The sequence below is a fragment of the Dendropsophus ebraccatus genome, chromosome 8, assembly GCF_027789765.1.
Source record: "Dendropsophus ebraccatus isolate aDenEbr1 chromosome 8, aDenEbr1.pat, whole genome shotgun sequence".
NCBI lineage: Eukaryota > Metazoa > Chordata > Amphibia > Anura > Hylidae > Dendropsophus > Dendropsophus ebraccatus.
Window position 1 is genome coordinate 119,673,927 of NC_091461.1, and position 13,402 is coordinate 119,687,328.

General features: G+C 42.1%; 1 protein-coding gene across 3 annotated transcripts in view; it reads right to left on the minus strand.

Moving 5' to 3' along the window:
• LOC138799868 (cytosolic carboxypeptidase 6-like) overlaps window positions 1-13,402 on the minus strand; it is a 291,975-nt gene that overhangs the window by 170,632 nt on the left and 107,941 nt on the right. For all 3 annotated transcript variants that reach the window (XM_069981583.1, XM_069981584.1, XM_069981582.1), the window contains one exon: window positions 4,746-4,857. In XM_069981583.1, coding sequence (XP_069837684.1) covers window positions 4,746-4,857 — 112 coding nt within the window. The remainder of the gene's footprint in view (window positions 1-4,745; window positions 4,858-13,402) is intronic.

A 13,402-nucleotide genomic window follows, 5' to 3' on the forward strand; every position in this document is an offset into this window, starting at 1 on the left:
TCAAATGTTTTGTCTGAGTGGAATACCCCTTTAACCTCTTAAGGACATAGGACGTACCGGTACGTCCTATGTCCTCACTTGCACTTCAAAGCGGGGCCGCGCGGCGGCCCCGCTTTGAAGTGCCGCGATCCCGGGTGCCGCGGGTAGCCCGGGACCGCTGCTATTAGCGGGCACGGTCTGATCGCCGTGCCCGCTAATTAGCTAATCGGAGGCAGCTGTCAAAGTTGACAGCTGCCTCCGTTTACCGGAGGCAACGTTTCCCTGGTGTCTAGTGGGGGAGATCGCTCCTCCGGGACCTTGTCCCGGAGGAGCGATCTCCGTTACTGATGCCGGCCGGGGACGCGTCCAAGATGGCGCCGTCCTCGGCTCGGCACTCGTTCGTTTTCGGCTGCAGCAGCCGAAAGCAAACGAGTGCCGATCTCATGGATCTCTGCAGCATATCTATGCTGCAGAGATCTCTATGAGAGATCCAAGTGTATATACTAGAAATCCCCCAGGGGGGCTTCTAGTATATGTGTAAAAAAAAAAAAAAAAAAAGTGTTGTTAAGGGTACAAACCCACTTGACGTATTTGCTGCGTGAATCAGTCTTAAAAATAAGCAGGCAAAACGCAGGTTGGCTTTATACGATTGTTCTGCGTTAAAATACGCAATTGCGTATTTTTGAAGCGTGAAGCTTGTTGTTAGCAAAGCATCAGTTGTTTAAACAACCTGTGCAAAAAACGCATGTAACTTCACGCTTCAAAAATACGCAACTGCGTATTTTAACAACTGATGCTTTGCTAACAACAAGTTTCACGCTTCAAAAATACGCAGTTGCGTATTTTAACACAGAACAATTGTATAAAGCCAACCTGCGTTTTGCCTGCTTATTTTTAAGACTGATTCACGCAGCAAATACGTCAAGTGGGTTTGTACCCTAATAGTAAAAAGCCCCCTCCCCTAATAAAAGTCTGAATCACCCCCCTTTTCCCAGGTTTTAAATAAAAGTAAACAAATAAATAAATAAATAAACATGTTTGCTATCGCCGCGTGCGTAATCGCCCGAACTATTAATTAATCACATTCCTGATCTCGTACGGTAAACGGCGTCAGCGCAAAAAAATCCCAAAGTGCAAAATTGCGCATTTTTGGTCGCATCAAATCCAGAAAAAATTTAATAAAAAGCGATCAAAAAGACGTATATGGGCAATCAAGGTACCGATAGAAAGATCACATCATGGCGCAAAAAATGACACCTCGCACAGCCCCATAAACCAAAGGATAAAAGCGCTATAAGCCTGGGAATGGAGCGATTTTAAGGAACGTATATTGGTTAACAACGGTTTGAATTTTTTACAGGCCATCAGATACAATATAAGTTATACATGTTATATATCGTTTTAATCGTAACGACTTGAGGAACATGCATAACAAGTCAGTTTTACCCCAGGGTGAATGGCGTAAAAACACATTTCCCCCAAATAAAAGAAATGCGTTTTTTTTTTTTCAATTTTACCACACTTTGAATTTTTTTCTGGTTTCGCAGTGTACTTTATGCAAAAATTCAGCCTGTAATTGCAAAGTACAATTAGTGTCGCAAAAAATAAGGGGTCATGTGGGTTTCTAGGTGGAAAAATGCAAGTGCTATGACCTTTTAAACACAAGGAGGAAAAACCGAAAACGTAAAAACGAAAATGGGCCATGTCCTTAAAGGGTTAATAGCGGCCATCTATATATCAGGACAGACGCCTTTGGCCACTATATTCCCAATGTGGGAATATAGCGTTACAATGTAAATTAGGGCTCTGTTACAAAATTTGCACTGTTACCCAGGATCTTTGGTTTTACTCTCTGGCCGGCATCATGGGAGCTGTAGCTGCATTCAGCCCTATCATGTGCATTACGCCTAACTGCACCTAAAAGGGAACTATCAGCATGTTAGACAAATATAATCTGCTTATAGCACCCTATAGTGCTGGGGATTCTGAGGAGGGAGGTATGTGCGTTACCCTCCTCCTTGATGCCAGTCCCAAACTATTGGTCGGGGTAAACTCCGCCCTGGAGCACCATTAGGAGCACTGCCACGTCATCCGGCCTGCCCCTTTCATTGATTATCATTAGAAGGGGTGGGCCGGATGACGTGGCAGTGCTCCTAAGGGTGCTCCGGTGTGAAGTTTACTACAACTATCACCTCAGAACCGGCGCTGAGGAGGAAAGTAAGGCACTGACTTTCCTCCTCAGCGTCTCTGACACTATTGGTAGCTATAAGCAGGTTAGATTCGACAATCCTGCTGATCCCCTTTAATTGTGTATTATCAAACATTTACCTGGTGCAACTTCAAGGGACAATATGAATCTCATTATTGGTAATTTGCTCAATCTTGGTAAACATACCAGCCCCGAATCATCAAACTTCCCCAAATCTCAGGTCTAATTGGCAATTATCTGCTCGCAATGCGAAGGAAGAAATACAAAACATTTTCCAAAATCTCCATGTATGAAATGTCTGGGGACGGAACGTCTAAACTCCGGAGAGGTATAATCCTCTCAACCAGAACAGACTCTGCCCGGCATACATCATTCAAATCAGCCAGCAAAAGAAATATGATGTTTCAATCAATCAGTGCCTGGTTAATGATTCAAAGACCTAACTTGTCTTGAACACAAGCTCTCTGGGAATATTACAGAGAATCCGTCTCCTTTCAAAAGCTTAAATAGAACTTTATTTCAAACACTCATAAAAAACTTTAGTCCGGTCTCCCACAAAGCTTAAACAGATGCCCAGAGGGCTCCGTATGTTAAATATTTCGAAGGATTTTCATTTAGGCAACAAGGAGATGATTTTTTTTTTTTTAGACATTAAAAAAAAAAAAAAAAAAATTGCCGCATTAATATGCAGAATGAAAATGTTCAGGATTTTGGTTCCTGCCAGAATTGATGCGATTTCCATTTTTATCATAATTCCCGATTCTGCTCACTCATCTGTTTGATGCCCGTGGAGGCCACAGATGCATTTTAATGGTCTTCACTGAATATAAAGGTGCGAGACGAGCGATATTCAATTGACAGAGAAAGGACTAGGACCTCCTAATTTGGAGGCCCATATCCATAAAAAAAGTAAAAAAAAAATTAAAAAACTCAAAAATAGTGAGAAAATTTACGTCGTAACTAGTGTTTAGCGGATCTGTCTAACTGTTTGGGTTCGGCAAAGTTCTCCAAACACTCGATGTTTGATTCTTTGTGAAGTTGAGTACCACCCTCGGAAGTCCTAGAAAACATGGCTAGAACCATAGGCCATAGGCTGTATCCATGTTTTCCTGGCAGTCCTAGGACTGCATCCTTTTTCGGCAGCTGCCGGAAGACAAATGCCACCCGTTCCCGTTTGAGGTTTGGAGAACTTAACCGCAAATTTTGACAGGTCCGCTCAAGACTAGTTATAACCCAATTGTTCTGTAATAAGCCAAATCTTGTATGCAGTGGCCAATAAGCCCCTCAGATCCCTCTCTCATGGTGCAAGTGCAGGAGAAACAAAAAGCCCATTTGACAAAGTACCACCTCCTTGATGGCCAATGATGAGTGGAACCAGAAGGTAGTTGAGCACTGGTTCTTTGTTAAATTTCTATAGCAACACACATGTATTTTAGGTTGGAATTTGTTTTTGTTTTTTGTTTCCTTTTTGCATTTTTCTTTGTGTATTGTTTTTGTTTAAAGTCCATTCAAATCTACTTAAAGGCATTGTCTCAAATGTGAAAAAAAATAGTCCCACTTTTAGGTCTGATATTGCAAGTTGTACAATTTTTTTCTACCCTCAGACAACCCAATCCTGCCTGGATTAAGACAATTAAAACTGATTTTTTTATTGATTTCATTAAAATGTGACAGTTTCTTGGTCCTTTATGACCCATACAGGCGTTAGACAGGACAGACTCTGTGCTGTGTTACTTAGGTAATAGTCTAATAAGCTGTCTCTAGCATTGCTCTCACCTGTCTCAACTATTTTTAATTAACGAGCGCCTTTCCTGTCAACTAATAAACATATTATTTACCCTACGTGTTTCTGTTGAGTAATTAACATTTGGTCAGCCTCATCAGGGGTACAGATATAAACTGCCATGGCCTGGTTCTAGCTCAAGAGTATGAGCATGGTGGCAGGATATATTTTCACATATCTTTCCACATAAAGACCTTTTATCGTATCACTTCTAGGGTTGTATATGGAGGGGGAAACTTTTAGGGTATAGACAATGATATAGGGCAAGGACAGTGAATTGATTTTTTTACCCCCCAGATGAAAGACACATTAGCTGTGGGGTATAGAACACAGTTACCCTTAAGTTTTACAAAAGATTTATCCTTATTTCTCTACTTTGCTTCCATGGTACCTCCAATGGGGACTGAAGCTTCCATGGTACCTCCAATGGGGACTGAAGCTTCCATGGTACCTCCAATGGGGACTGAAGCTTCCATGGTACCCCTAATGATGACCGAAGCTTTCATGGTACATCTAATGGTGACTAACATTTTCGTGGTGACTGAAGCTTCCATGGTACCACCAATGGGGACTGACGGTTCCATGGTACCATGGTGATTGAAGCTTCCATGGTACCACCAATGGGGACAGACAGTTCCATGGCAGCTCCAATGGTGACTAAACAATTGAATATATACAGATTAGAACATTTTTCACAGTTTAGGACCTTCTAGGAATGGATGCCCATAGAAGAAACAGATACATGTAATCTATACAAGTTACTGCAAAACTCACAAGACTGTTGTGCATCTCCAGGATCAGCTGCTTCACTCCATATAAAGTAGGATGAGCCCAAGGTGACGGGTCCTGCCAGTGTCTGTTAAGATCGAAACCCATCAGAGAACACCTGGAATAAAATATATCCACAGATCAACGCCAGCTTTATAGTCATATGTAGTGTTGAGCGAGCTCTAAAATGTTTGTTCCTCGGGACGTGTAAATGAAATATACTGTATAAAAATTAGAATGAAAAAATGCCATACCTAACTGCGAGACACAGTAGAACTCTGGCGGTATGCCGCATATTGCCGGAGTTCTAATGTGTCTTGCAGTAGCTTATTGCATTTTTTCATTTTTATCTTTTTCCTTTACACGTCCCTTCAAGGGATAAAAAAATATATAAACAATAGAAGGTAAAATAGCAATACATTACTGCAGCGGGTGGGAGATAAAACTGATGGCCAAAGGAACATTTGTCTATCAGTTATTAAAGGGAATGTGTCATCAGAAAATGACTTACTGTTTAAGGCTATGTTCACACTACATAAGTACCGAAGTAATCACGGGCGTTGTTGCTGATTTGCAGTACCGACCGGGATGATCTTTTTCTGACACCGGCCATTCTGTGACCTGGCTGGGTCACCGAACGGACCGTGTCTTACAGAATTGTGGCTGTGGCTCATTTTACTTACTGTGGCTGTGGCTCATTTTACTTACTTACCTGCGACTCATTTTACTTACCTTTCCTCGCCCCTGAAGTCCATCTTCTCTGGTCTCTTTTTCAGTGACAGTCTGCTCAGCCAATCACTGGCCGTAGGCGCTGTCCATCCCAGTCTGCCAGTGACTGGCTGAGCAGGTTGCCACTCTTGTCTCTAGAGTTCAGCCAGCTCAGCCAATCACTGGCAGACTGGGATGGACAGCACCACAGCCAGTGATTGGCTGAATGGGCTAAAGATTCAGAAGACAGGAGGAGGACACCGGGGGGAGTGCGTACAGGTGAGAAAGCCCTTGTTTTTGTTTTGTTCTTTTAATGTGTGGTCGCCATCTTCCCAAACTTGTTCCGAACTTTGCAAAAAATTTGGTTCGGTAGCAAACTGAATCTTTTGCAAAGTTTGGAATGAACCTGTGTTCGGCAGGCTCGGTTTGTTCATATCTATTTTACATATTTTTATTCTCAGTAGCAGTAGTGTTAGTAGTAATAATATTATTATCATTGTTATTATTCATATAAATTATTGTTTGGGGGGGATTATTATTATTATTATTATTATTATTATTAATAATAATAATAATAATAATAATACAACAACAACAACAATAATAATAATAATAATAATAATAATAATAATAATACTCTATTACCAACTTTTTATCCACTTTTTACTTTTATAATTTTAGCCACAACCATAGTGGTAATAACAGTATTTTCTAATCCAACAGTAACAGGAATATTTGCCTCGATTTAACATTCTAATATCAGGCCGACCCCTCTCTCTGCCACGTTTTAATATTTAAGTAAACCACAGAGCTTTTTTATAAATAGGCTCAATAATCTCTTTCATCTATCAAGCAAAATATGACCGAGACTTTTTCATAGATTTTTTTTTTTCATTATTTTTCATCTGGTTCTCCCCATGAAAGCTGTACATTCGGAGTGTCACTTGACACATTGCTGTAATATATCTAGTGATATTTTTTCATTTGCCAGTTAAGTGGTGTCTTGGAGCTGGAAGACCATGGTTCATGGCGACCATAAAGTGTGTTCTACCGAGCATCTCCTGTGTTTGCCGAGATTCATACCCCATCTTTTATTTTTATAGTAAACATTTTGTCTGATTAGGCGCTGTCACCGCGTCGAGACGCTTTTGGCCCGGTGCAAATAAACAGGAGAAGACCTCTGGATGAATGCGAGGCTCTTATTTATGTTTATGGCCGTATAAATCTATAATTATGGGGTCCTGCCTCTATATATTGGAACCGCTATTTAATGACAATGAAGTTTTGTTGCCATAGAAATGAGAGCGGAGAAGTTACCTATCATTTTTCATTCGCGGACCTCACACACACTGAATTATAGCATTACCATAGTAATTGGCAATTAGTCACCATGAAATAAGCAAAAATATATAAAAAATGCATCAGGTTTTCTCATATGAAATGTAAATTACGGTCACACGCTGGCCATTCTCTCGGTGGTCAAACAAAGGCTGAGAAGTTGAGTAAAAGGAAACGGATTAACCCTTTCCAGGCTGGGAAATGAAAGAATAGGGATCGTTTCTATATGATGATATTATTGGGGTAGGACTCAGGGTCTATATAGCAGGGATGGGGAAATTTCGGCCCTTCATAGGTTGCAAAGCTGCAATTCCCATCATGCCTGGACAGCCGAAACCAGCCACTGTCAGAGCATTATGGGAATTGTAGTTTTGCAATAGCTAGAGGGCCAAAGGTTTCCTATCCCTGGTCTATAACATTAGGGGGCCCATAGCTTAACGGATCCATACATCCTTATACAGATCTGAACTACACTTTTCGTACAGGCCTGGCTTACCTGCATTACATAAACAAAAAAAAAATAACAAACAAAGATGGCTGTCATGAACTTTAGGGACTAGATTTTAAGTCTTCCCATTTATATAAGGTAAATGTTATAGCCACTCAGACCTCAGTGTGGTCCTCTCCCCATAAAGCAGCTCAGACTGCGCTTTGGCCATGATTTAGTGTGCATGTTTCCTACCAGTCTGATTCCAGCACTTGCTGTGTGGTAATTGACAGATTCCACCACACCCGTCTGGTTTCTTCCTCTAGCTCTAGCCGGGCTGCAAATGGTTTAGACTGAGGAGTGATGGACAGTCGCCTTCTCCACTTCCCTGCCAGTCTTTGCTCTGTGTGGTCTGGATGTCAGATGGCTGTTCCAATCACACCCTGGACCGGGACTCTGGCATCTCATAACAAGTCCACTTGTACTCTTGGACATTGCTTGTTACAGTCTCTTATAGATTGAGCTGGAGTTTTCTATAGGATTGGATTGCTTGATATTCTGACCTCTTTGCCTGCCTTTCTTACCTCTGTTTTTTCTTCTTTTTTTTGTAACGTTCTGCTATCTTAGTTTTAACCCTTTCTGGACCGGGCTAATTTTCGTTTTTGCGTTTTGTTTTTTTTTCCTCCTTGTGCTTAAAAGGCCATAGCAATTGCATTTTTACACCTACAGACCCACATGAGCCCTTATTTTTTTGCGTCACTAATTGTTCTTTTCAATGACAGGCTGAATTTTTGCATAAAATATGCTGCGAAACCAGAAAAAAATTATATAAACAATGAAATTGAAAAAGAAAACAAAACAAAAACGCAATTGTTTTTCTTTGGGGGGGCTTCGTTTTTATGCCGTGTGTCCTATGGAAAAACTGACATGTTATATATGTTCCTTGGTACGATTACAATGATATGTAACATGTATGACTTTTATTTTGTTAACAAATATATGTTCCTTAGAATCGCTCTATTCCCAGGCTTATAGCGCTTTTATCCTTTAGTCTATGGGGCTGTGTAAGGTGTCATTTTTTGCGCCATGATGTGTTCTTTCTATTGGTACCTTGATTGCGCATATGCAACTTTTTGATCGCCTCCGCCCTAGAATTGAGAGCCACGGAGAGCGGAGGCGTCCTATACATAACAATGAGACAGTGAGGCAGGCGGGATTCTGAGCGGAGTCCGCGGTGGGGATTCTGCTCTGAATTTCCACCTGTTTTCCGCAGTGTGAGGAGGAGTCAGATTTGATGAGAAGAGTCATAAAGGGCATGCAGCCAAAGCTCCAGGCTTGATGGGGATTGTAGTTTTGCAACAGCTGAAGGTTCCCCCTCCCTGTCCTATATGGTAGAGCGGCCTTCGGGACTCTCGCAGCATGACGGCATGGGTGCAACCACCACTTCTTCCTCCTCTATCACTTCACCCCTGGGCGCTACCTAGATTTTCCATTCATGGTTTTCTACTAAAAAATCTCTCTTAGCGGCTCTCGGTGTCGTCGTGAAGGATGGCTTTCCAATTCATACATCTCTGCCAAGTAAATCAGACTTGGACATTTAAGCATTACTTATTCATTTGTTATATGCTCTCCTTCCAGCTTCTCCTTAACCTTGTCTCATTGTTTTTGTCTACTGTCTCTCTTACAAATGAAAGGCTTCACTGGCGGCCGCTGAAACTCACAATAAGGGCGATGGATTGATTTTATTTCATGTACATCTGGGAACCATACCACCGAGCTCAGCGCCGTGCGGGGGAGGGGGGACATGTGCTAAAATGACAACGCTTCGTCTGCCATATAGACATCTTCTGTGTAATATTCAGCAGAAGTTATTACTATTACAATGTGATATGTGCAGGCGCAGTAGACATTAAAGCGGTATATAAAGCTTATTCATTGTATAATCATGCAAATGTCTTCTTATCCAGCGGGTAAAAATCTCCTAGTAGCCAAGGAAGAGGTTTCCATCCGATAGTTGTTTGACCCCTTTTTCCCTAGTAAAGTAAGTCTCTATACACCATTGGGTCTCAGCCATAAGAATCTTTACCACACATGTAACGCAGGGATGGGGAACCTTCAGCCCTTCAGCTGTTGCAAAACTACAATTCCCATCATGCCTGGACAGCTAAAGCTAAAGCTTTGGCTGTCCAGGCATGATGGGAGTTGTAGTTTTGCAACAGCTAAAGGGCCGGAGGTTCCCCATCTCTGCTGTAAAGGAGGGGGAGGGGGTTGCTGCAATCCGCCTATTGGATGTTCTTGAATACAAATTCAGAGAATGATCCCAGTCTATTGCAGTTGGTGCTTTATGGACTATTTCCTGGAGATCACATGGTTCCTGGAGCCCATATGAAGTGTTATTAGGATGGTTTGTCAGAAAAGGCCTGAACATCAACTTGGAGAGGATGCCCGCCCAGGGCTGCCACAGGCTGGTACTCCTTCTGCCCAGAGACTATTCTATCATGGACCCAACCAGGACTTCTCCACTGATATGTCTGTCTTTCAATAAAGCCTTGGCCTGTGGTTTCTCCCTAATTCCCATGTCCCTTTCCACCCATTGTCAGCCTGCTATGCTTGTTAATAAACATGTCAATGAGGTGTCCCACCACGGGTGTTGCTATTGGTTACTTTTTAAGTAAAAGTGGTGATCTAGTAGTGCCAGAGTTTTGCCACAAGATGTCGGTATAGTATATATGCTCAGTTACTGCACAGCTGTAGTACTCAAGGGGTTATTGTTTGTGTGTCACATAGATCTGTATGCCAATGAGAGTTCTTTCTTTTTCTCACCTATCATTTCTCTGTTTACTTCTCACATACGCACTCCTTACCCACTCACAGCACACCTTACATGCGCTGTTTGAAGGAAGTCACAAGGGTAGAGGAAGTGTAGGGTCTTTTGCCTTTGGACTCTGTAGAGGAAGGACACTAGCCAGAACACTCTCTACAGTGGTCCAGTTGGGCCCTGGCCCCTGCCAGGTCCCCAGTCTAAGTTGTGGTCTAGACGCAGAACACATGTACCTATAATCGTTAACGATAAACTATCCAACTCACCGCTATTACGAAAGACCTGAAATCGTTCACCCATTTACATGAAAAGATAATCGTTACGTATGATCGTTCTTGCGGTCGTCTTGTCGTCGCTATTGTGTTCGTCACTGGTGCGAATGACCGAACAATTTCTTATTCAATGCGAACGATTTGCGAACAAGCAACGATAAAAATAGGTCCAGGTTTTAGTAAACGATCTAACGATTGAATCTAACAACCGAACGATTATTGTTTAGATTCAAACGATTTAACGATAATCTGAACGATAATCGTCCGGTGGAATAGGGCCCTAAGGCTATGTTCACACTACTTAAGTTCCGCAGAAATCACGGCCATTGTTACAATGGCCGTGCTTTCTGAGGTACTTACGTAGTGCTGCAGGCTGAGGGAATCCCTAGCGAAGTTGTAGAAAACTGACATGTCGGTTTTCTGCGGCCGCTCTTCAGTGAAAAGCCGCCGCAGAAAACCCTGTCAGTTCCCACAATGGAGCAAGCGGCTCCAGCCACACGCTCCATTGTGTGCTGTGGAGAGTTCTGATGCGGGCCCACAGTACTGCAGTACCGGCCGGGATGATCTTTTCTGAGACCGGCCGTTCCGTGACCCAGCAGGGTCACGGAACGGCCGGTATCATACTACGTGTGACCATAGGCTAATTTACATTTTTTCTTTTTGTATAGATGATTTTTAGAGGAGAACAGGACATTGGAACGCTGCATTGTTAAAAGAGCTTCAATATTTTATCTATAGTCTTTTTTTCACGTTGCACATTAGTACCGTGTTTCCCCGAAAGTAAGACCCTGTCTTACATTAATTTTACTCCCAAAAGTCCCACCCTGCCTTACTTTCGGGGGAGGCCTTACATTGGGAAAAAAAATGAAAAAAATATTTTTTTAACAATAAAATTAACATTTATTAACGCTCCTCCATATTCCTCTCCTGTATACATCCCCATTCATTTCCCCCTTATTCCTCTTTGATCCTTTGGATTTCTCATGCTTCCTCCCACTCCTCCTTATTCCTTTCCTATCCTTCTTCTTATTCATTCCCCTCCATTTCCCCTGTTCCTTCTCATTCCACAGACACACATACACACCTTACCTTTCTTCTGTCTCAACGCGATTCCTCTGCGGTACCGGGCTGACGAGGTGACGTTCGGCCAATCAGCTGCGAGCCGGCTGACTGGCCAATCGCAGCTCGAGCTGACTGGCCAATCGCAGCTCGAGCAGCAGGATGCGCCGCAGGCCATTTACTGAAGGCGGAATACGGGCGGCTCCTGGATGGAGCGAGGTACCGTAGCAGTTCCTGTACTTTCCCCAGGGACCCCACCCATATGCGGCCTTACATTCCCCCCTCCCAGCTACCCTGCTCTACAATCGGGGGGTGCCCTACATTGGCGGACCCCCCCGAAACCCTCACCCTGCCTTACTTTCGGGGGGGTCCTACTTTCGGGGAAACAATTGCATTTATCATCTGCGACCATTTATACACCTGCTGTGGTGTTTTATAGACTCCAGTATTTAGCTATATCTAAATCAACCATCTTACGAAACCATTTCTTAGCATTCAGACAGAAAAAAAAAACATCCGTCTCCTCTGCTGCTGCTGCGACCCCTGCAACTTGTGCACCATGTACTATAATGACCTTGAACGTCCTTGAGAGAAAGCACAGTCTCTTCAGTGCCTTTCCTTGTCTCAGATGAACAGATAGAGGCCATTATGTATAAGTTTTTGAAGTGGCTTTTAAGCCTTACAAACTTTTCCATCAGTAATCAGTGACCATCGAACTTTTTAGCAATCTAAGCTGAGAGGTCAGAGGGTGCAGGCGAGACGCTCAGTAATCATCTGGCAGCTCTAACGACGTGTCAGGCTCGGCTGCCATCTACCTCTCAGGTGCGTCTCCACGGCCAGCACTTTGCTTCAGGTTTATGTATTTTACCTTTGGGTAAAATTATTTATGTTTTTCTATTCGGCTTGTACACTGAGCTATCTCCCGGTCTATGACCTTATCACAAGCAACAGAGTTTTAATGCTAAGGCCCTTGGGTGTTCACTGCGCAAAAACACTAACGGAATGTCAAAGCAGCGAGTTCTTCTACTTTTATGTTGTTAAATGTTTTTTTTTTTTTTTTTGTCCTGCTAGTTTATTCTCTACCTGTTTTTGTACTGTAAATTTTCAGGACAGTAACAACTAAGATTCTCAGGAAGAAAAGATCAAAGAAAATAGGCAAAAACATCTATCTATCTCCTATCTATCTATCTATCTATCTATCTATCTCCTATCTATCTATCTATCTATCTATCTATCTATCTATCTATCTCCTATCTATCTATCTATCTATCTATCTCCTATCTATCTATCTATCTATCTATCTATCTATCTCCTATCTATCTATCTTCTATCTATCTATCTATCTATCTATCTATCTATCTATCTATCTATCTATTATCTATCTATCTCCTATCTCCTATCTATCTATCTATCTATCTATCTATCTATCTATCTATCTATCTATCTATCTCCTATCTATCTATCTATCTATCTATCTATCTATCTCCTATCTATCTATCTCCTATCTATCTATCTATCTATCTATCTATCTCCTATCTATCTATCTATCTATCTATCTCCTATCTATCTATCTATCTATCTATCTATCTATCTATCTATCTATCTCCTATCTATCTATCTATCTATCTATCTATCTATCTATCTATCTCCTATCTATCTATCTATCTATCTATCTCCTATCTATCTATCTATCTATCTCCTATCTATCTATCTATCTATCTATCTATCTATCTATCTATCTATCTATCTCTCTATCAGTGGCGTAGCTACCATAGAGGCAGGGAAGGCGGTTGCTATGGGGCCCGTGGAGGGAGGGGGCCCAGGGAAGATAAGAGCCTCCTGTGTCCTTTTGCTTAACCCCTTATTTACTGCACTGTATAAGTGACCCAGTGTTCTCTAACATGCTGCAAAACAAAAAAGGGTTAATACAGAAGACAATTAGCTCTCTGCCTGGCTACTCTGATAACCTATGTCCTCTGTTCTCTGAGGTCAGGGGTTATCAGTGCAGGAGTAGCAGAGCTAATTGTCTTCTGTATTA